A 23,593-nucleotide genomic window follows, 5' to 3' on the forward strand; every position below is an offset into this window, starting at 1 on the left:
TTAATTCTTTTGAAAGGCAAAAAGGTTATGGTTACTAATAATTTTTATGTTGATATACGTTTGACGACTTTTTGAATAAATGGTGTGAACGCAGTTGATTCTTCTAAATACTGAATTTTGTTCATGAATTTTGATGCTCGCACCTCATCTGATGCTGATGATTCATTTCATCATTTCTTTTAATATTTCAGTTTTGTTCGAGCAATTTGAAGTTTCAGAATAAACCTTTTGATCCTTCACATTACATCAAATCTCCAGAGTCATTAACAAGTTCGAGTTCATTTTTTAATTCTGCTGTGGATAATTATTTTCGTTTTTGTTATTGGTTTTTTTTTTTAAGATCTTGCTGAAAAAGCAAATTTATATAATGAAAAGGGAAGAGAAAAAATATTGAAAATTATTCTGAATTGCGTTTCAACACTTGACGATGATTCTTTTATTTTTTCTGTACAAAGTGGTTTTATTGGTATTGTTCAAGCTTTGATTGGAAAAGGGAAAAATGCATCGAGTTGCTTAGCCCTTCAAATTCTAGATGTTGTTGCTCTAAGAGGTGCAAGTCTTTCAAGGAGACAAGAATGGAACATGTTTTATAGCTCGTTTTACCTTCATGATACATATGAAAATCTAAAATTTCTTCTGAGGGATGAGGTTCATTCTTCGTTTGATGTTAAATCTATTGTAAGCAGAATAATTATTGCAAGTGAAAAATGCTGTGCATTAGAAATTGACGATCTAAAACTTTTCAACAACTTACTTACAACTCATCTAAAAGTTTTTGAAACATCACTAAGAGAAGGCACTTATAATAAAGCAAAAAGTGATAATGATAATACTGTTTTATCTATTCTTCGTGCAATTTCAATATTGTGTATTTTGCCAGGTTTGTAGGACTTTTTTTTTTTTTTTTTTTTTTTTTTTTTTTGTTTTTGTTTTTGTTTTTGTTTAATTTTCAGTTTAATTGTTTATTCGTATACTGTTTTGAATAGAAAATGCATCTATGATTTCAATGAATTTAATCCAGCAATATGCAATATCTTTTTTGGCTTGTGATTCTGCGATTATTGTTTCATCTGTTCTGCAATTGCTTACTGAAATGTGTTTGAAATCGAAACAAGTTGTGGAAAGTTTAATTTCGAAGTATTCCATTTTTGACATAATTGATTCTATTCTACCTGGAGGTGAAAAAACGGAAGAATTAAAACATAACGACAGCATTGACATTGAAATGCTAAGGGAGCAGTTGGCCTCTCTTTCAACAACAATCAAAGTTCCTTATCCGCAGTGGAATTTGTTCTCTGAACGTTTTAGTAAGCCAACTGTTCAAAAATTACACTTATCTATTGTATCTTCTCCTTCTGTCATAACATCAGCACTTAACCTTGCAAATTGTCTTGCTCTTTCTTCATATTCAGTCATTCAGCCTATGGTCGAGCAACATTCATTGCTAATGAAGCTGATATGGTTATCTTCCGTTACAACTTTGTCGCCTTGTCTAATTCGATGTTTTGATGAATCTGAGCCAGGTTGGCAACCAAAACCGGTGATGGCAACTTGGCGTAGTATTTCCTGTCAAATGTTAAGTCACATGTGCCAATGGGGAACGGCTGAACAATTGAATAGGATGCATCAGATGGGTGGTGAGAGCGCATTAGCGGAAAGGATGAACGAGGAGAGTGATGCAGTTGCTGTAATTCATTCGCTTTATGGGCTGCTAAATTTACTTTATCGTTTAAAAACTGCCACAACCAGACGAGCACAAAAGGTTTATGTGGAATGCTTGAAACGAATGGAAGAAGATGGAATTGAAGATTCGATTGATGCTTTGTTGCATCATCCAGTAAATGATATTAAATTTAAAGCAAATCAATTTCTAAAGTTTTTTAGGGAATCTGTTGTGAAGTGAAATATCGCAATGTTAAGGCTATGAAATTTTCAATGAATACTTCATATTTTAAATTAAAATATAACGTTTTTTATTTTTGCCATGGTTTTTTTTAACATATTGCAATAATTTTTAAAGTGTTTGTTTATAAATTTATTTAAATAAATGCTTAAATGATTTATTTTGCATTGGTGCGTATATTTCTCATTTTGATATGAACTCTTCTTGTCAAATTTTAATGAAAGTTATTTTTGTTGTTTTATTGGAATTTTTAATATATGGTGCGAAAAAGATTCAAAAGAAACATCAAAAATTATGCAAAATTTATGAAAATAGCATGTTCAAGTTTTTATTTTTATTATCATTCAAATTTGTCAAATTCATCTGAACTTTTATCAACATCTTTCAAAATTTCACTGAATGTTCTTTTCACTTTTTTCTCCAAAGGCAATTCTTCTTCTTCAATTTCCTTTTCTTTTTCAACATGGGTAATTATTTTTGAAATCATAACTTTTTTCGGGGTGATAACTTTTCTTGTGTTATAAGTCTTTGAGAAGAGATTTTGAATTCAAATGAAATATTCATAATATCTGTTTCAAAAACATATTTTCAAGCTGAAATAAAGAAAAGCATTTATTGGATTAGAAAGTTCTCTTTTCAGTGTTCATTTACGAATATTCAGAAGAAATTTTCTAACCGAAATTTTTGACAATAAAAATAATTTCAAAAATAATTACCCACATTTTCTTCATTTTTTCATCTTGTGTTTTACATTATCCTTATCCCATTCATCGAGAAGATTTTCTTTTGTAATTTCCTTTCCAAAAAACCCAAAACAAAGAGAATGTACTGGAATGAAGTGTTGAGAAGATTCAGGAATATTCTTAAGCACAAATCCAGAACCACAGCTGAGGGTTCCGCTTATGATGAAGGCATTTTTGATGACTGATAGGGTGAATGCGGTGTGAAGGGCTTGTGGCAACACATCTGCAGCAGCTGTTCTTTTGTCAGACGATGAGGTGGATGATGGAGAACTGTAATTGTTTGAAAGCTCCGACCTCAACACTGTTAATAAGCCTTTGTCCAGCTGCCGCGAAATGTGCGTTGTATGTGGAACGAAGGTGACGACGTCTTTTTCAGCTTCCTTGAACTGTCTCCATATCGATGGACCTGCTCGGGATGAGTGTGAGTCTGGGAGAAGATGGCAACGTTGAGTTTCATTTTAAATACATTATCTTCCTTCAATTGTGGAAGGCAGTAGAACTGGCGAGGTGAATTCATAATTTAACGATCAATCCATCAACACATTTGTTTTCGACCAAATGTCAAGCAAAGATGTAAATAGCGATGTCAGTTCTTTAAAAGTGTTATGTCTGTCGACAACACGACAGATGAAAGCGAGAAGTCATCAACATAGATTCCACCAACAGGATTTGTATTCATCATCCATTCGGCAGTTTCTTTTGGATCCAAATTGTTCATCAGGAGGATGAGCAATAACACTACGAAATAATGCTGGAATGCGAATCGTAGATTCATCGACGCTAATGATAAATACATCAGTGTATTAATTTTCTTCGAACAACGAATGTAATTTGGTGAACCCCGGCCAAAGAACTTTCTGGAAAGATGCTGAAAGTCTGTTAATATCAACTTGCTTTGGAAGCGATAACTTAATTTCGGATGAAGCTTTTCGAAGAAATGAACTGTCTCCAACATAATTGTTTTTTTTTTTTTTTTTTTTTTTTTTTTTTTTTTTTTTTTTTTTTTTTTTCGGAAAAGTCATCGATGTCCAGTTTTCTGTTTTGATGAATCATTTCATTATTATCGATTTTTTGCAACATATCGTAAATTCATCACATTAAAAGAAACCATTTCGTATCTGATATTGTTTATCTTCTTTGTTCATTTTTCAGTTTTTTATTTAACAAACTGGGTAATTATTTTTGAAATCATATATTTTTTCGGGGTGTAGATTTTTCAAAGATTGTTTGTTTTTAGAAAGAAAATTTTGATTCAAAAGAGAAAAAGCATGATAATTGTTTTTAAAAAACAAATATTTATACCGAATAAAAGATTATAATGTCTTCAATAAGCCTTTTCACTTTTCAACGTTCATATGTTAATATTCAAGATATATTTTAGGACCGAAAATTATTTTTGAAAAAATATGATTTTAAAAATAATCTCCCAACTATTGTGATGAACAATTAAAAAAATCAAATGTTGAGTTTTCCAAATAAACACTCACACTTCCAACTTTTCAAATCGAACAATATATATTTCAAATGATATCACCATTTTTTTGAAAACATTTTATTTGACAAAAAAGCAGTTCTGTTTTGGAATTTTTTTTTTGAAAATAATTTTTATTCAAAAACTTTACCGAAAAAATAAAAGCTATATCCAGGAATGGTAAATAAAAGGCATAAAAAAAAAAAAAAAAAAAAAAAAAAAAAAAAAAAAAAAAAAAAAAAAAAAAAAAAAATTAAATTAAATTAAAATTAAAAAACAGACAGAAATTTGTTTTTATCGATTATTTATTGATTCTCAAAAAATATCAAATTTGAATGATAGAATTTCATGTTCATAATTTGAAATGTTGTTCATAAATCTTGACTCAGACATCTTTGTACGAAAACATTTATGCTTAACAACATTATCTACAAATAATTACAACAGCTATAATTTGTCATAATCAAATAACAGAGTTGCATCAACGAAGGATCAAGCTTCGACTAATTATCATGAGAAATATAATTTTTGAAGATCATCTTCCGAATTATTTCTATTAAAAATTTAACAATTTCTTTGATAAAATTGTATTTCTGAATTTCAGAAGAAAAAGCAAACAAAGGATACAAAAATACACAACGCATTCTTCCATTGTTATTATTTCCATTCATATTGTTTTTCAGTTTTCATGTTTTTGGTTAGCATTTGCTTTTTGCTGTCAGCTCTCAACTCTTCTGGTTTATGCAACATCGAATCAATTGAAGGGAATTACTCTTCAAAGTGTGCGATTGTGAAATCAGCTTGCAATGACCCTTTCAAAAGGAGAATTCAGTGTTCAAATGGAGAAAATGCAAATCTGAATATTGTTTGGGAAAATCATAGAAGCACTCTTTCAACAACATTTTCATGCTGCAATTCATCAATCACTTTGAATATGCTGAACTTTGCTTCTTCGAATGTGAAAGGAAAAGATTGTGTGTTTTCCAATACAATCATCAATATCCGTGATTGCATTCTCGATAATGCACTTTTCAATAATCATCCGTTTGCTTTGTCTGGTTGCACTGTAACTGCTTGCAACATAAGCTTGCCCTCCACAAAACACATGAACACTTTTTCAACGCAAACTTCTTTTCACCATAGAAGGATACAATCAACCTCAAATTGCTCCGTTTTTATCTCCAAATCTTCATTTTCATCTTTCACAGACACTCCAGCATATGCATCTTTTGGCTGTGATGCATCGATTGCATTATCAATTGATTCATGCAACTTTTATAATGTCACCTCAAGCATACTTTTTGTTCGAAAGCAAACACAAAGCAGTTGTGATGCATCTTTTTCAAATTGCGACTTTCTTCGTTCATCACTCCCACATCATGCAGATATTGATAAATATTCTCAAAGATGGAATTCATATTCCGCATCAAACTGCTCATTCTCAAAGTGGATTCCAGCCTCATATGCACATGAATACAATGAAAGTCAACAAATAACTTCAAATGATAATATTCTTTTCGATGACTGCCTATTCACTGGTGGTTCCACTTATGCCCTTTCTTTGAAAAATGCTACCAACATAACAATCCACAATTGCACATTTTCACAATGCAATAAAGGAGCCATTTCTTTGGATTCCGTTCAAAAGCTTGTCGTTGATCAATCAATGTTTTCCAACTGCTCAGCAGAAACATGTGGAGGAGCAATAATTTTCCATGAAGCATCAATGATTATGAATAATTCACACACATATAACTGTAGTGCAAAAAGAAATGGAGGAGCAATACACGAGAATCGCGGAAGCACAGTTTCAATTGAAAGCAGTGTATTTCAAACTTGTTCTGATTGTGCAACTCTTGACAGATATGGTGGAGGGGCTTTATGGTTTGGTGATGGTGGACCGCACGTTGTGAGTGACTGTCAATTTCAAAACAATTCAACTCCCATGAGAGGTGGCGCATTGATGTTCTCTTTCGACAGTGGGTATGCAGGGCCATTCACTTGCATGATCAAATTCTGCTATTTCGAGAACAATTCGGCTGGCATAGAAGGTCATGATGTGGCCATACTCAACAACTGGACATTAACTTTGAACAAAAATGCATTTGTTGAGTGCAGAACAATGACAAACAAATCTCTGAGAATGATTAACGGAACAATCGATGTGAGCGGCTGGATGGGCTTCGGATATTATGGTGCGATAAAGGTGAACAATAAAGAAGGAATGGATCACTTAGCATGTGGATTCAACCAGAGGAAATGCAAGACAATATCCTTTTCAACAACTGCTCAAGGAAGCCAAGATGGAAGTCTGACAACAATTTCTGTCGATCCCTCCACATATCTCGAGACAAGTTGCACCATCGGCTCAAAGAACATCAAATTGACAAAATCTGGGAGTGAAGAAGTCACAGTAATTTCAGTTGTCACTTCTGACTCTTTGTTCACAATCACAACTGGAGCATTGACAATGACATCCTTCACTCTTGTGCACGACACAGCAATAACTTCGCTGAAAACCTCGCTTTTCTTTCTCTCATCTTCAGGATCCTTGCATCTGCAAGAATGCATCATTCATGGAAACTCTTCCAGCTCTCAAGGTGCCCCACTTCAATCTTCCCTGTTTGTTCTGCAAGGAGGAAGCACATCAATTGAGTCCTCCACTCTGGCAGGCTTCTGGTTTGCAACAACACCAGCAATCTCTTTTTCCAATGAATGCTCTGTGAATCTGACAAATTCCTCAATCTCGGATATTTCCAGAATTAATGGCAACGGAGGAGGTATCGAAGGTATTGTTGGAGCAAATATGGTATTTGATGTTGAAGATTGCAAACTGAACAGATGTGGCTCCAATGGTGGTGATGGCGGTGGCATTTCATTGACCTTGTCAGATGAATCGTCATTCAACATGATTGAGTCATCCCTTGATGCAAATGAACACACATTTGATTCTTGTTGTTCATCTGAGGATGATAATTGTGGTGGTCATGGGGGAGGACTGCATCTTTCCATCGCCCAAAGTGAAGCAAATGGGTTCAAGTTGAGCTCTCTGACTTTTCGCAACTGTGAAGCACTGAGAGGAGATGACTTGTTTGTGAGAGCATTTGATCTATCTGTCATCGCATTAAGCGAGAGACTCGAATTCAGTATCGACGAAAACAGCCTGACTTCTTTGGAAGGATATGAATCCTCAACAACCAACGACACTTATTCCATCCCGTTGATTTTGTATTTTCGAGTCTTTTCCGCTCCTGCTTGTGTTGCTGGAAAAGAAGGGCATGATTTCACTGTCTGTGGCTTCTCGGATTTCCCCTGCAGCACAGTCGAGTATGCACTTGACTTGCACTTTAAAACCACGCCTGCCTCCATTTCCTTTCTTCGTTCATTTGTGCTGAACAGTCAGCTGATTCTCAAACAACAAGCAGTACATTTCAGCTCTGAGCCAGCCGGATCTTCAATTGGAATCTCATGCAATCAAGATGAAGTTTGCGCATGCGCTATCGAAACAAGAACAAAATGCCTTTTCGCTCAAATTTTGTTTTCTTTGAATTCATCCCTGAATGAGAATAGAGAATGTGTGTTTCATTGCTGCAATGAGTCCTTGTCATTCTCAGACTGCTCCTTCAGTGCTGATTCGGTTGTTGCTGCATCTCTTGTGATTGTATCAAACGGTTCTTTAGATGTTCAAAACATGACGATAAGTGTGACCGAATTTGGTGCTCGCCCTGCCTTTGTTGTTAGCGGAAATGATTCCAGCTTCACATGCAAAAACATCAAGTTGGAAAACGAGAAAACATCGTTTGAGTCAGCAGTCGTGGTGCTGACAGACAAATCATCACTTGAAATATCTGAATCAGTGATAAAAAATATAGCTTTGGTGCAAAACAGTGCCATTGAGATTGAAGATTCAACCAGTGCCACTGTTAAAAATACAACTTTCCACAACGTGAAAAAGCAGAGTGGAAGCGGAGGAACGATCTCTGGTGTTGCAGGATTGGAAAAGACTGTATCAGTTGAAAACTGTTCGTTCGAAAATTGCAAGTGCCAAGGCGCTGAAAATGCAAATGGAGGAGCATTGAGCATCGAAGCAAGCAAGGGAGGATTCTTCTCATTCACAGAATCCCACATCAACCAATGCAGCGTGAATAATACGAGCGGATTCGGAGGTGGATTGCTCATTACTCTTGGTGCAAACACAAATGCTGATTTCTTGCTGAAAGATTCTCTGTTTTCGAACAACGAGGCAAAATACGGGAATGATGTGTATCTCATTTGCGACGATCTGAACTCTGCTGTTATACATACCAGATTTCAACTCACATTTCTCAATGAAGAAGGAGAGGCAATTGTGGAGTTGGCTGGACACGATAGAAATCGTTTTGTGGATGTTAACACAGACTTGCTAATATTCATCTTCCAGTTGAAATCAGACGTGGTTCACATATCATCAGACAACGGATTTGAAATGATTGGCTGCGGGACTGCCAAGTATCCTTGTTCATCATTGTCAAAAGGATTTGCAAATATCGACGCTGATGCTGAACACAAAAAGTTGATAATTTGTGGTCAGTCTGTTGTTGACAGCTCCTATGTTGTCTCCAATTTCTCCATTGAATCAAACGCACAACAACAAGATGAAACTGTCAAATCCTTTCTCATTTTTGAGGGTTCTGAAAACGATATTGCTGATGGCTGTTTCCATAACTCATTCGATCTGTCGCTCCAATTCATAAGCATTCTTCTTGATCTCTCTTTGTTGAATAAACAGGGCGTTATTGTGTCAACAAAATGGGGTGTTCTGTCTTTTGTCAGCTGCTCATTTGCCTCAAATTGCTCCGAACTCTTCTCTCACATGCAATTGGTTGTTATCAAAAGTGGAACACTTTCAATTTCAGATATGTGCATAAATCAACTGAATTTGGACAAACCTCTGTTCGAGATAAACAGTGGCTGTTTTTGCTCCATGTGCAGTATTGAGGCATCAGATCTTGCAGCAAACAGCGGAGTGCTTGAAATCATAAATGGAACTCAGGAAGATGCAAATGGAGCGAGTGAAATAAAAATGATTGGTTCCTCATTTCAGAATGTTTCATGCAGCAAAGATGGTGGTGCGGTTTTCTCCTGTTCTCCGATGAGCTCTTCAGCCTTGTTGATCGATAATTCCAGCTTCGACATTTGCAGAGCTGACATGTCTGAAAGAGGCGGAATGATGCTTCAATGCCTGAATCAAGATCGCAGATTCGAGATGAACAACAGCCAAATAACAAACTGCGGGTGCTCCGTTGTTTCGGGCAAAGGTGGCGGAGTGCATCTGATCGTTGAAGGAAAGTTGTCACCAAACTTTGTATTCAAATCATGTGTTTTCAATGGAAACAGCGCTTGGAAAGGCAGAGACATCTTTGTCGAATGCTGGAGCATCTCAGACCAGATCAATGAGTTCCAGTTCCAGATGGATCTTCGACCCGATGCTTACAACCGCTTCGACGCCATCTTTGGTTCAGATGCTGCACATGACTCTCCTGTGGATCTGATTGAATATGTGACAATATACCAGCACAGCACAATCGTCATCTCTTCTTTGCCTGCCAGCAATGGTGTGAATGGACGCCAGTGCGGCAAAGCAACCCTTCCCTGCGAGACTTTTGGTTATGGTCTGAGGCATCTTATTATTGATTATTCTTCACGCTTGGTGGTTGACACATGCACCAAAATCGAATGCGAATGCAACATCTCCGATGTGGAGATAAAGTCCAAAATCAAAGAGAAAGCAAATCTCACCTTTGAAGCAGGAATTGCAAAAACTCGTGGTTATCTGCTTTCTGTTGGCAACAATTCCATTTTCAACAATCTTCGATTCATTTGTCTTTCCGTACATGCACTTCCATATCTTTCATTGTTTTTCATAAATTCAGGGTGCATTTATTTTGCATCTTGTGAGGTTTCTGGTGAAAGAGGCGGTGAATCTTCTTGGCCAACTGCGTTTAAACTGACCTCAAGTGAGCTGGTGATCGATGATTTTAAGATTGTTAATTTGGAGTGCCTCAGTCTCTTCGAATGCAATGATGGAAAGCTGTCGATAAGAGGAGTGAATGTTGAAGAGACAAAAACTTCAAAATGTTCCATTCTTTTGAGAAATACAATTTGCAAAATCGAAAAATTGAATATTCTTAATTGTGACACTCACGAAGGACCATTTGCAGATGTTGATTGCAGTCCTTTCAACCAAGAAACGAAGGAAAGTGATGCACTCTCCTTTTCGCTGTCAAGCTTCTCAAACATCTCTTTGTCAAGTTGTTCTTCATGCATGTGCTTCGACTCTATTTCTGAACCCATCGAGCTGCTCAACTGCTCTTTTTCAGAGCCTGATAATTGCGCTCCGAAACTTGGAAGCGTTGCAACTTTCTCAAATTGTTCAAGCATCATTGCTCAATCATGCAGTGCAGAAGGAAATATAATTTCATATTCAAACATCAAGAACAATGAGGATATCTCAGATTATTGCATATACCAATGGAATTCTTCGATGCTTCATTTCAGACGCTGTTCTGCAACCATGTCAGACACCACGCTGGCAAATTCTTCAATTGGAGGTCTATCAGTTTCTGATGCGCACATCGCAATAGCTGATTCGAAGTTTGTTGAGAACAATCCAAGACTGAAGAAATATCCATCTCTTCGAAGAAACATGCTTTGCAATGACAATGGAATCCTTCACATCAACAGCCTCAAGGGCGGAGATGGTTCACAAAACGATTCTTCTCTTTGGATTCTCAACTCGGGATGCATCTTGTCTGGCATCCCCTCTGCAAGACTCTCTCCACTGTTTGTTCCTTCTCTTTTCTCTGTGACTTCCTCCAGCAGCGCCAACCAGACGACCCTCATTTTCACAGGATTTCTCCTTCTTCCATGCAACTTAACTTTCCAGCTCATCTCCAAAGTCGGAAACCTCGAGATGACCGAGAACGAGGAATTCAGCCTGGATGGATATGTGTCGGAAAACGAAGTCCATGCAATGATTGATTCCTCCTTTCTGAACAATGCAGGGGATGAAGCAGAAGTCTCGGTGCGCATCCTGTTCGGCAGCACTGATTCTCCATCACAAACAGAGGCATTCATCCTGAAGAACAAAACAGATTCGAAGATTGATGATGAAGCGAAGGTTGCAAAAGGAGCAAATGGCTCAACTCCTTCTTTAACACTGATAATTATTGTTCTTTTCGCTGTTTTGTTTTTGATTGTTCTTATTGTTGCAATCGCCTTTATTGTTCGTTGGAAAAAACAAAAGAGGAGAACAGAAGAATTGGAGGTGATTGTGGAAGACACAGTGAAAAAGGATCCGAAGGTATTTGAAATGGTGACAATGGAGATGTCTCCCGAGGAACAGTGGAAAAGAGCTGAGAGAGAGGCAGAGAAGAAGAACGAAGAGAGGATCCAGAAGAGGGTGTATGCGAAAAGTTTGGGACATTCAGAATCATCAGAGCATCTTCTATCTGAGAGTGGATCAACAGAATATATCCTAGGGAAAGATTCAGACAAGATCCCTGATTGGGCATTAGAAAAGGAGGAGGAGGAAGAGATAAGAAAGCAGACTCCATCTCCATCCACTTCATCCACTTCAACAACCGATTCAGATTCAACTTTTGTTCGATCAGAGAGTCTGTGCCCTACAACCTCATCCATGTCGAATCTGGTGGATGCAATGGCCTGCTCATCCCCTCATGAGAAGCTGATTGTGGACTTAAGGGATTCGCTTTTCATGCTGCTTCATGGAAGGAACGAGAAGAAAGAAATGGCTATTGGAAGCTTGAAGGAGAGGGAGCAGACAGCTTCCCAAATCCTGTTCTGGGTGGCGAATGGGGCACTCCACTCATTTGACGAAATGGAAAACCCTCTTTCCTCTTTGGCCAATCTCAGCCCCCACATTGTGTTGTTCTCTGAACATATGGTCATCTGCATTGTGATGCACTCTGACTTATCATCTGACGATGATTCTGATTCATCCTCGATATCTTCATCGACTGTTGTTTCTTCTGCTAGTGATGATGATGATGATTCTTTGCCATCATCAGCCTTTGAGGAGGAGGATGATTTCAAAAAAGAGTGTCTAAGGTGGAAGGCGCCTGAGTTGCTGATCAACAAGAAGATGGGAGCGACAAAGAAGTCGGTTGTGTTCTCGATTGGGATGATGGCGTGGGAGTGTCTGACGCTTCAGATCCCGTTTGGGGAGTATGAGGCAGAGGTAGCAGGGCAGAAGATTATCAACGGGGAGAAGATGTGTCTGAACAGCATCCACCAATCATCGTTGGCTGCTGTTGCCACAAAGTGTGTGGCATCCCAGTGGAGAGATAGGCCCGGACTTGACCAACTCAAGCGCGAATTCATTCAGCACTTCCCACCTGGCGCAGCCATCCTCACCATGTCTGATGCCGTCGCCTGCGCTCCTGCAAGCCGATGCGCTTCTGGATATGAAACAAATGTCACTCTCGATGCTTGCATGGGCAACTAGAATTCTCTCCATTTGCTCTCAACGCTCAAACGCAGCAAACACAGAAAGCACCAATTTTCCAATTGGCTTGCCAACGCTTGACTAAATGTGTTGCCTGCGATGTTTTCAATAATCCTTGCAATTTTATTTTTTGTTTTGTTCTTTTTCTTTGGAAATCAAACTTCTGTTTCAAGATTTGTTGTTCCATCCATTTCTGTGTTTATTCTTGTGAAACAAAATACTTTTTGTCTTTCAAAAATTGTCAATTCTTGTTTCCTTCCTCAACTTGTCCACTTGAGTTCACATTTGTAAATCAGATGTCAAAGTTTCGTGATGATCAAAATTTCATTGAATTTCATCTGTTCCAAAGATGCAAATGTCAGTGTGCGAAAATTCAAATGCAAGTTTATGCTTTATGATAGCATTTTGTAATTAAAAAAATACTTGATACTTGCATTGCTTGCTCTTCATGACGCATTGCAGATTTCAAGCTCATTTCAATGCTCTCTGATTAACTGTTCGAGTTTTGCTTATTCTGCCGATTTTCTTGAATCTCCAAGAAAAACTTAAATACTCAAATGGACGTTTCGAATCTGGCCTTTCAAACCTCCTTCTCAAAACATTTCATAATTTCAATTCTTTCATGTTGAACGAAGTTTTTTATTCGTTCGTAATATTAAATCCTTCTTCTGAGAAAACAAAATGCAGATCATTCTTTGATGTCCATTTCATCATTTTCATTTTCAAAGAAAATGATACAAAAACATTTATGAATTGATTTTCGAATCATGCTTTTTTTTTGACAATTGCATCTGAAGAGATACGGCCAAACATTATTCTTCGAAGCACAACATATTCCACCAACTCATCACTCCAAAAACTTTAATTATCCATATTTAAAAAGGTGCATCTTCCTTCAACTCTTTTCCCCTCTTATCGCACATTTGCTATCTCTCAAAACGTTCTTTTTTATTTCATTTTTCCTTTAATATGCATCTGTTCTTGTTCTAATTCATTCTCACGTTCTTTTTCTTTCTTTCCATTCTCCACTGCATTCTCCTAAGCTCCTGCATTTCTTTGCATTTCATGCAACCTTCAGTCAAAGTTGGTCTTCTCCTTTCTGAGTCTAATCTTCGCTTTCTTCATCCCACTTTACCCTTTTTCCATATTATTGCGTTCGTTGATTGTCTTCTCTTCTTTTCACAAATCGTTCTTTTTTATCCATCACTTCATTTCCAAAGAAGAGAGAACAAGCAGATGAATGGAAGGAAATGCAAAAATCCAGTTGATGAGAGTGAAAAGCAATTCAACAATGATGTTCTTTTGCATTCCAAAATATATGCAAGGAAAATAAATGCAATTTGATTCGTATCTGATTCCTCTTTCATTTTTTTCCCTTTTTTCTGTTCCAGCATTGGGCACATTAGCAATATAAATTCCTTATAATTTGTTTCCAAACATCGAGTTTAACGCTTTTTCCTCCAAATTTTGTCATGTCCTTGGAGCGATTAGCTCGAAATAATCCTCAAATTAAATAAAAAACAGAATCCATCTTAATTTTTCCGTTTTGATCAAAAATCAATCATTTTGAAGCACAAAGTTCAGTGGAATTGCATTTCAAATAATTCGATGTTTTCTCTTCGATTTTGATTTGCCCGTTGCGTGTGCAAACAACAACAAACGACATTTTCCTCAATTGCTTCAAGAAAGCTGATTATGAGTTCAGTAAATGAACTTACGCGTGAGTTGGCTCGTCAAACTGAAAACACAGAAAAACGGAAATGTTTGTGATCATTCTTTTTTTGGCAATCCCAGCGATAGGATGAAGAAACACTCGCTGTTTCATAGAGCAACATTTGCTATCAATGGAGCTGTAATTGATATTGATTTCAAAATCAATAAATCGAAAAGCCTTCAAGTCGGCTCTTGTTCAAGAATTTTTGATAAAAACAAATCTCCATAACAATCCAGTAAAAGTGTCCAGCATATAAGCATCAAATTAAGGAGTAATTGCTGTTGATCCACGAGAAAGTTTTTGAAACAATTCTTCAAAAATGTGTTGGAGCCCGGTGTACGCTTTCAATATAATTAATTCCTGAAGATTCCGTTAGATTTGTTCTCTTCCTCGAATAAACGACTCATTTTATCTTTTTTCCATCGCTTCTGTGGCTCCGTTCCATTCGATAAGATTTTCTTTTTTTCTCGTTCTTCCTTGCACAATTAGCATCTGTAACCAATTGAAAAAGAGGCGCTTTTCACATGCATATTCGTCTTTTCCTTTATTGCACATCCAAAATTGGAAAAAAAATATAAATCATATAAGATGAAGATGACGTACACCAAGAGCATGTCATTGGCCCCTTTAGGAAAGCAATTACACATATAAAGAATTATCTTTATCTCGTTGGAAAGAAATATAACACCTTCTCTTATCTTTTTCCTTTTTAGGTGCTGTTAATTTCAGAATAAAAAGAGGGAGAGAATTTGCAACAAAGAAGCATTCTTGCGTTGACTGTAGAATTGAAGGTTATCAGTCAATATTGGCTTTGAGGAAATCTTATGAACTTTTTTGATAGTTGTGAATGATTCAATCAAACGGTTATGACAAAGATTGGTATCTACAGGAATAGTCTAATTTTATCTTTTTAATCGGTTGATTAATTATTTCGAACAATGTCTTTGGTTGAGAAATCGAAGATTGATGTAATTATTATTGAAAGCTAATATCCGTTGTTCATTTTTTCCCACTCATAATCTATTCAATTCCTATTCCTCTTCAAAATGTTTGTTAATTCCAAAAGTCAGTTGCGCAAAATGTTATCCACTTTCGAATCTCTCTTCTTGCCATTTCTTGTCTCAGCTTTTGCAGTTGTTGCACTGCCTTTGCTCGATTCAGATAAAAGCTTCTTTTGCACCAACAAATCAAAGTCGTGAAGAGATCTTTCCAAAGATTATTTTCCTTCATAGTTCATTAATATTTTGATTTCAGTATTTTTCAGTTTATCGCTTGTCAATAATGATATTTATGAGGATTTCACCTGATATTTGATTCGTTTTCTTCTGTATCTATTTGTTGCATATTTTGTACATTCTATTGTCCATTGAAGTATTGCAATTTATTCTTGTTCCATTTTGTAGTAATTTGGTATTTAATAATTTGTTGCTTCTCCATTCCATTTTCTCTTAATAAATATCACATTTCTTATTAACAAATTTTGATTGATTATAAAATGCTATCGTCATTCTAATTTATCTATAAAAATGAAATCAATAATTATGAACGATTATGGATTTTGTAAAAAAATGTGTTTTCAAGTTAAAATAAAGAAAAAAATTATTTTCTTGATAAAAATTGCCAATTTATCAATGATTGATTTTTTTCAATAGAGTAATTGGAATGCATAAAAAACACATTTATTAATTCTTGTCTGTTATTTTGAATATGTCTATCACGTTCTTTATAACCATTATAAAGCTATGTGAAATATCCTTTTTTATGAATATATTTTTTTGGATAAATTTAATTGCTGTTTTGCATTCTACATGCGTGTATGAAAAAGATGGAAAAGAGCCAGAAATTGGAGAATGTTCTGGGCCAACTGAAAGGGTTCTTGCAGCTCGTAATGCAACAAATCAACTTAATGAAGGATGTCCTTTAGGTGTGAAATTAGTTCATTGTTTTATATCTATCATCCGATATTTTTAGGTACTGTGCCTTTTTTTCTCGATGGACAGGAATCTGAAACGGTGAAAGTGTGAATTAAATTGATTAGAAAAGATTATTATTTTTTTTAAGTGTGGCCAATGCAAGCCAGGAGTCGGGGGCATGGGGCTTGAAAATGCATATTGCTCGTATAATGAATATTGTACGGATGAAGGGAAATGCTCATCAATAACTTTGCATCCTGTTTTCGGAAAAGAATGTCCATATTTTGATTTCATGAAAACAGTCGATTTCTGTGGTGGAGGGATGGAATGCATTCAGCATAAATGCTTGCAATGTCAAGACGGTGAAATACAAGCTGAAAGAGGACTTGTTTGATTTGTTCATTTTCAATTTTCTTTTTATTCTTTTTAATTTCAGATTTGCTACAAAGGCGTTTGGACAAAAAGCAAATTAATAAGTGTAATTACAGAACCTAATAATCTTTTCTTGGGAATCATATCCTTTGTTTTTGTGTGTCTTAATTAAATTTTTTCGATCACATGATTGTCTTATTTCAAAAAATTAGTTGTTTGAGTTTTTTATTCAGATTGTATCTCGCATTCATAAAGTCTGTTCCAAGGATGATATTTTAAAAGTTAAAAAGAAATCAAAAATAAGTTGATTCTCAAAGAATAAATAATACGTGTATTATTTTTATGATTTTTCAATAAGACATAAAGTTCTCGAAATTTTGAATAGTAATAACAATATTTCTTTAAATATAAAGTATTTGAAACGAAAATAAATAAATTGTTTGGAGAGATCAATTTGATCTATATTCACTCAATTATAAAGAACGTAATATGTCAGCAACTGTTTTGCGTAGGATCCAGATTGTTTGGAAATTTCATTTGCACTATTTCTTTTTACAGATTCTGTTATATTAAAAGGAAATTAATCGTTTTTCAACGGACCCAGTTGAGGGTATTCGAATTGCACCACATGAGGATAATATTAGATATATAGACGCATTTATCAAAGGTCCAATGGGTTCTCCTTACGAAGGAGGAGAATTTAAGCTTGAAATATTTCTGAGAGATGGCTATCCAATGGAGCCTCCTCTTGTGCGCTTTTTAACACCTGTTTATCATCCAAATATTGATAAATTAGGGCGCATTTGCTTGGACACCCTGAAAGATGCATGGACTCCAGCAATACAGATACGAACTATGCTCATGAGTGTTCAAGTTCGATTTCCCACTAAATTTTTTAATAAATAAATTATTTGTTATTTCAATGAAATACTTTATGTATTGAATTTATAGGCTCTTATGAGTACACCAAATCTTGACGGTATGATATTAATAGTGTTTTGTCTTTTATTTTTGAAATTCTTATTCTATTTTTAAAAGATCCATTAAATGAAGTTGCTGCAAAGCACTGGAAGCGCGACAAAGCATCCGCAGAAGCAGAAGGTATTATTCTTTGATTTTTCTTAGGAAATTTTTTGATTATTTATAATGACATGCTTCTTTCATGATTTATATGAACAATTTTTTTTTTTACACCAGCAAAACGGCTGACTGCTCTTCATGCGAGAGCAAAATAAATGAAAATGTTATTCTTACATTTGGCAAATAACATGTTAATTTAACAATGAAGTATTGATGATTTTGAAATTTTTCTTTATTTATTTTTCTTATGACATCTCATCTGACTTAAAAAATCCAGTAAATTAAAAAAATCTTTCAATTTTTGATAAAACGAACTTTTATAATCTGAAAATTGAATTTTGAAAGTTCGGAATTTGAATAATCTTTGTTTGATGTGTTTTGAACATAAATAATTATTTTATTTAGGATTATTTGTACAAATTAATAATAAATTAATTTCGAATTTTTTTTTTACTCAAGAAGTTAGCATCTTCTTTGAAAAATAAAAATAACAAATTTTTTTTAAAATGACCGACAGCAACAAAAAATGGTAAGTCGTGTCGCATAGGTCTGGTGTATGTGTTTGTTAAATTCCTCATTGAAAATAAAAAAATATTTTTTTATATTTTGAAAACTGATGGCACAATTGTTTTTTCTGTTATTGCTTCAACAAAAAAATTTTTTTTGATATAAAAATAATTTTCACTTAATTTATTTAAGATAAACATTTCGTATTCGTGAAAAAATCGACTTTTGTTTTAAACTTTGTTAGTTGGATATCATTTTAAATTTAACATTTTTTCAAAAAAAAAAAAAAAGAAAGAAAAACAATGAATAAAATATGACAGAATTGTTCGAATATTTTATGTGGAACAAATTCCATTAAATCTGAATTTTATTCCATTCGCATTTCATTTTCATCACATTATTTTCACTTTCTTATTTATAATTTTGATTTCAATGTTAACAATGTTTGATGAAATTAAAGTCATTTGGAGGGAAATGAGAATAAGACCAAATGAGAATAATGGATTGAACCAATAGTGAGTTTATTCATAAAATGGAAATATGAAAATAAGAAAGTGATTATTTGATTCCTAATAATGTCCTAATTTTTTTGAAAAGTTCATTTTGTTCAATTTTCCAAATAAATAAAAATTTCATATTTTGATCAAATATCTGTTTTCACTAACGAAACTTCACTTTAATAGATGAAATAACTTGATAATGCTATCATAGACTTTTCTGTGATATTTCGTGAGTGGAAACAGTTAATTGATGAAAATATGAAGTTTATTTTTTATTTGAAAATTGAACAAAAGGAAGTTTTCAAAAAAAATATGCTACAGATATCGCACAAAATACCGGACAATATGGGTCATTATTTTTCATATCGTAACTTTGTTCGAAGAAAGATCTTTTTTTTATTAATTGTGGTAAAAAGAGAAAAAGGCAAAAATACATATTTATAAATGAATAGAAAAAGAATCGTGATCGAATTTTAGCAAACCAAGTTAATCTGTGAAAATTGTGAAAATTCCATTATAACATTTAATTTTTGAGTTATTTCTTTTATTTGAATTATATGGAATTATGAAGGTTAACAGGCTCAATTATCACTTATAAAAGATTTCAATTTGAGTATGATTCAAGGAAATAACTTTTTTTAATGCTTCGAATTAACTTTCGTTTGAAAATGAATGATTGATTGATTTATTAAATTTAGAAGCGAAATTGTGAGGTTTATAATTTTGTATTATATTTTTTTTTAACTTTATTTATGTTATGAATGACGCACATTCGATTTTTGTCGAATAGAGTTGTTCGTGAGATGCAAATTATATTGGAAAATAAATGTTTTGTTTATTGAATGATTTAACAAGAAGTGGAATAAAAATGAAGTCAAATCATAATTATTGTATGTTAACATTTCGAACAATTGAGATAAAATGTTAAAAGTGACCTCAATGTTTTGTAAAGAAATTATTTTATTTTTCATTGTTTTTTGTTTTTTCTTCATTTCAAACATTGGACTTTATTGTTTTAATTGAAAAGTTTTTCGTTTATGAAATTTCCACTTCATTTATCTTGATGAGATTATGCATTTATCTTTCCAGTTGTGAGATCAACATGTTTTTGATATATTTTATAGAAGAACTTGCTAAACATAACACAATAATTTGATTTCTCATTAAATATATAATTAACTTTAGCAATTCCAAAATATTTATTTCTATTTTCCAGTGCAAAGGTGAAATGAAGAAAAAGATAAAACAAAAAAAAAAGTGAGGAAAATTACGTGAAATCAATAAATGAGAAAAAGAATCCATCTTTTGCTAAGCTTCGTTTTATTTACATGCATAAGGAGAATTTATTGTTTCTATTCAGTCTGCTCCAGAAACATGAAAAGTTGACAAAAAAAACCTTCCCCCATCACAATATGTTTTGCATTTCTGGAACTCGCAGCCGCTGATCCAGACACACGAAGTAATACAATAAGCTACATCCCTCCTCCAGTATGATTTTGAGCAGTACATCCATCGAACGAGTTGTTTTCGATTTTGATTGAATTAATTGAATTGCACATAATTCCTCCACCATAAGCATATGAATAGCAGTTGTTGAATGAACAAAATTTCACTGAAAGTGTTCCCGATCCAAGGTTATACATGTGAATCGCCCCTCTACTTGATATTCCATCTGAGACAGAATATTGATTTTCAGTTGTAATTGACCCATTCCACACGCACCAAGTGAATGAATTCGCCCCATTGTCTGCAATCTGCTGTCTCCCTGGTTTCGATGGATTCCCTTCACTCCCGCTGACTGCAACATTCTGAGACCGATAGCACATGACAAACGAGGTGTTCGAGGCATCCAAGGAAGATGAGGGGCTGTTGAGCGAGGAGACAATGCCCCATCATACACATCCCACACTGATACAAATTCACACCCACTCATCAGAAATGATGTTTGGCCCAACCCTTCACCCAGATGTGTTGTTTTCTGTGGATCTGTGGAGATGTTGAAGAAGGTCAGCTGCGTGAGAGATACAAGGGGTGTCAGGGGAGGCGCCAGAAACGGGGCTGAAGACACACAAAAAGATGAGAAATGAATCTCACTCACCAATACATTCCCTCCTCCTTCGCTTTCTTCTTCTCTTCCTTCTCCTCTTCCTTCTCTACCTCTTCTTCCTCCACCTTCTTGTTGTCCTCCTCTCCCTCCTCCTTCATCTCTTCCTCCTCCAATTCCTCCTCCACCTTCTCTCTCACTCTTCGTCAGCCCCATCATCCCCTCTCCTCCAAACAGTCTCCCACACACATTTCCTCCCCTTCCAACCCCCCTAAGCGTGATGTTCCAAAACACCCCTCTGCACCCGCCCAGCTCAAACACCCCCGCCTCCTTGCCTCTCCCCATCTCCACACCACATCCCCTCACCACAACCACACTCCCCCTCATTCCACACACAATCCTCCCAATTTCATCTCCAATCAGCTCAATCCCCTTCAACTCAACCATCATGCTCCATAACTCCCTCACAAAAAAATACTCATCTTCTTCCTTTTTCCAACTTTTTTTCAAATTTCTCTAAAAAATCATATCTCTGATTTTCCCCTTCCCTTCTTTCTTCGCCTTATTCAAATTTTCTCTTTCAATCGAACTTCCAAAATATTATCTTCTTCTTCTCAATCATATGCCAAATTTCTTCTTTTGCTGTATCATCTATTCCTTGATCTCATTTTCGGCTTTTAATAAGATTCACCGTAAATGTCTTCCAAAACCATCAAAAAAATATCTTCTTCTCTTTTCCTTTCATTTATATTTTGCGCCCGCTCACTCCACCAAACGCCTTCCAATTATTATATCCTGATTTCTTTTAATGCATCCAATATCCCCATCTTCTCATATTCCTTGTTCATTCGTTGTCGTTGAACGTTCTTGCAAAAATCCTAGTTTCACAAAAAAATAATATTTGAAAAAACATAATTAAAAAAAATATAAATACACACCGTTATAATGATCATTCTTCACCGACTTCATTCTCCTCCCCCAAATATTTCCTTTCTGCCTATAAATTCCATCTTTCCAGCCTTCGCTTCCCTTCTGCTTCCTCAAAAAACATTAATCAGCTAAAGCCCAACTTCTTGTTGCTTCTTCTCAAATAACCTCCACAAACCCTTTTCTTAAAAATATCGAAGGGGAAGATGAAGATGAAGAAGCAGATGAATTAGAGGAGAGCTCAGACTTTTCGAAGTCCATGAAGGCGAAAATGATAATAACCAAGAAGAAGATTTCACATAAAAATATTTTCTTTTGTTGTGGTGGTGCAAACGAAAACATGATGGTGATAATGACGGTGAAGAAGAAAATGAGGAGCATGAGGAAGATGTGGAAGATGAAGAAGGCGAAGAAATGATGTGACAAACAATTCTTTTCGCAATTCAATCATATTTCATAAGATCTTGAACATCCCCCAAAACATCCCATTTCCACAGCTCACTTAAAACTCTTCACAAAATCTCATTCCCAAATGTTATGCCTGATCCTTCCATCCAAATCATTTCATTCGGCCATCCACTGCTCATTCCTCTGCCTTTTCTTCGCCATTGCCCTCCCCTTTCCCCTCACAATTCCAGAGCGATGGCTGCTCTCAGTTTCTTGTCTTTGCTATTCTCCTCCTCCATCCACCTCACAATATTCTCCGAAAACAACACCCCTCTCCTTTTATTCATCTTTCTCGCCCTCTTCCAGAAATTCCTTCCCCTCCTCTTTCCCTTCTCATCCTCCACACAGCCTGTCCTCACCATTCCCCTTTCCATCGCTTCTCCGCTCCATCGCCTCTCTGGTGAACGGCTTCTCCCATCGCAGCAGTCTTCTCCTGAAAGTCCTCTCGCCCTTTGAAGACACACCAAACAAAATGGCTGCGCCTCCAACACACAGCCCGATAATCCATCTGCCAACAAGATGGAGGGCAATGATCAGCTGCGCGAGGCTATCCTGACAAGAGATACAGAAGCGGAGGCGGCGAGCATCCAGTCGGAGATGCTTGGCCAGTCGCTCCTGCGGAAACCGCTCCACAACTACCCTATGCACAATCTGCTGTTGTTGTTGTTGCTGCTGCCATCGCTTGGCAAAGAAGAGCTGCCTGTGTTCTTCAGACACCACCCGATGGATGTGACTGCAGCGTTGCAATGGTGTTGGTGCGGCAGAGGAGAAGAGAAGAGAAGAGATGAGATGAGATGAGATGATGTGCAGTTGCACTCGATTAGCTGAGAGTTCAATGGCTGTGCAGTGTCTGCTGCAGCTGAATTCTTTAAAAACAAACCAAAGAAGAAGAAGAAGAAGAAGGCGAAGAAGAAAAAAAGAAAGAAAATGGTTGCGATGAAGTTAAAGGCATCAACGAACGTGGTGGCATCACCTGTTTTGTCTCTACGGGATTAAGTCCGAGTGCTTCGCAGCTCCTTCATTCCTTTGCAGCCGTCCTTCTAAAGCTCCTCCTTTCCATCGCTCTCTCACACAACCCATTCCTGCTTTTCTATTTTCGTTCCTCTTCCTGCCGCGGCAACGCCTCAAAGCACCTGTCGGAGTCTTCATCATTCTCTCAGGAATCCCCTTCAACTTTGCCTCCTTCTCCATTTAGAATACAGCTTTCCCTTTTCATATGCATCCCTTACTTTCCCCGCCTAGTGCTTAAATGTTTTCAGCCTCTGCTTCTTTCATTTCTGCTTCACATTTCTCGAAAGATGCTAACAAAACAAACAAATATACAAATCAACAAATACATAAATAGTAAAATAAATGAATGAATATACAAAATTACACATATATCTAATTGTTGATTACCTTCTGAATTTTTCTTCTTTGTTAATCCATTTGACCAAATAGCTAATATAACATCAAATAGTACGAAG

The 23,593-nt window shown here is 35.7% G+C and overlaps 6 protein-coding genes across 6 annotated transcripts; 5 read left to right on the plus strand and 1 right to left on the minus strand.

Moving 5' to 3' along the window:
* Positions 1–33: 33 nt before the first annotated feature.
* On the plus strand, positions 34–2,386 carry MONOS_6661 (uncharacterized protein). The gene is made up of 4 exons (XM_067876908.1): positions 34–82; positions 192–270; positions 341–880; positions 987–2,386. The coding sequence occupies exons 1-4, from the start codon at positions 80–82 to the stop codon at positions 1,901–1,903; spliced, it is 1,539 nt and encodes a 512-aa protein (XP_067729373.1). The 5' UTR covers positions 34–79; the 3' UTR covers positions 1,904–2,386.
* Positions 2,387–4,805: 2,419 nt separating this feature from the next.
* Positions 4,806–12,623, plus strand: MONOS_6660 (uncharacterized protein; the record flags this gene model as incomplete). Its single annotated transcript, XM_067876907.1, has 1 exon — positions 4,806–12,623. One exon carries the CDS (start codon positions 4,806–4,808, stop codon positions 12,621–12,623), a length of 7,818 nt encoding a protein of 2,605 aa, XP_067729374.1.
* A 3,475-nt stretch (positions 12,624–16,098) lies between these two features.
* On the plus strand, positions 16,099–17,027 carry MONOS_6659 (uncharacterized protein; the record flags this gene model as incomplete). The annotated part of the gene is made up of 5 exons (XM_067876905.1): positions 16,099–16,261; positions 16,309–16,355; positions 16,399–16,638; positions 16,687–16,779; positions 16,835–17,027. 5 exons carry the CDS (start codon positions 16,099–16,101, stop codon positions 16,928–16,930), a joined length of 639 nt encoding a protein of 212 aa, XP_067729375.1. The 3' UTR covers positions 16,931–17,027.
* Positions 17,028–17,063: 36 nt separating this feature from the next.
* MONOS_6658 (putative ubiquitin-conjugating enzyme) lies at positions 17,064–17,992 on the plus strand. Its single transcript, XM_067876904.1, has 5 exons — positions 17,064–17,144; positions 17,199–17,495; positions 17,574–17,601; positions 17,661–17,723; positions 17,820–17,992. The coding sequence occupies exons 1-5, from the start codon at positions 17,112–17,114 to the stop codon at positions 17,855–17,857; spliced, it is 459 nt and encodes a 152-aa protein (XP_067729376.1). The 5' UTR covers positions 17,064–17,111; the 3' UTR covers positions 17,858–17,992.
* A 1,897-nt stretch (positions 17,993–19,889) lies between these two features.
* MONOS_6657 (uncharacterized protein) lies at positions 19,890–21,203 on the minus strand (the record flags this gene model as incomplete). The annotated part of the gene is made up of 1 exon (XM_067876903.1): positions 19,890–21,203. One exon carries the CDS (start codon positions 21,201–21,203, stop codon positions 20,319–20,321), a length of 885 nt encoding a protein of 294 aa, XP_067729377.1. The 3' UTR covers positions 19,890–20,318.
* Positions 21,204–22,646: 1,443 nt separating this feature from the next.
* MONOS_17453 (uncharacterized protein) lies at positions 22,647–22,925 on the plus strand (the record flags this gene model as incomplete). The annotated part of the gene is made up of 1 exon (XM_067870375.1): positions 22,647–22,925. The coding sequence occupies one exon, from the start codon at positions 22,647–22,649 to the stop codon at positions 22,923–22,925; it is 279 nt and encodes a 92-aa protein (XP_067729378.1).
* Positions 22,926–23,593: the final 668 nt, after the last annotated feature.

This window comes from Monocercomonoides exilis (assembly GCF_001643675.1).
Source record: "Monocercomonoides exilis strain PA203 chromosome Unknown scaffold17-1647472, whole genome shotgun sequence".
In the NCBI taxonomy this organism is placed as follows: domain Eukaryota; phylum Preaxostyla; order Oxymonadida; family Polymastigidae; genus Monocercomonoides; species Monocercomonoides exilis.

Coding starts and splice junctions, on each gene's coding strand:
- MONOS_6661 (XM_067876908.1), top strand. Junction 271..340: donor ATCTCCAGAGTCATTAACAA/GTTCGAGTTCAT, acceptor TTTTTTTTTAAG/ATCTTGCTGAAAAAGCAAAT. Junction 881..986: donor AATATTGTGTATTTTGCCAG/GTTTGTAGGACT, acceptor TGTTTTGAATAG/AAAATGCATCTATGATTTCA.
- MONOS_6658 (XM_067876904.1), top strand. CDS start 17,112: ATGTCAGCAACTGTTTTGCGTAGGATCCAGATT. Junction 17,496..17,573: donor CTATGCTCATGAGTGTTCAA/GTTCGATTTCCC, acceptor TTGAATTTATAG/GCTCTTATGAGTACACCAAA. Junction 17,724..17,819: donor AGCATCCGCAGAAGCAGAAG/GTATTATTCTTT, acceptor TTTTTACACCAG/CAAAACGGCTGACTGCTCTT.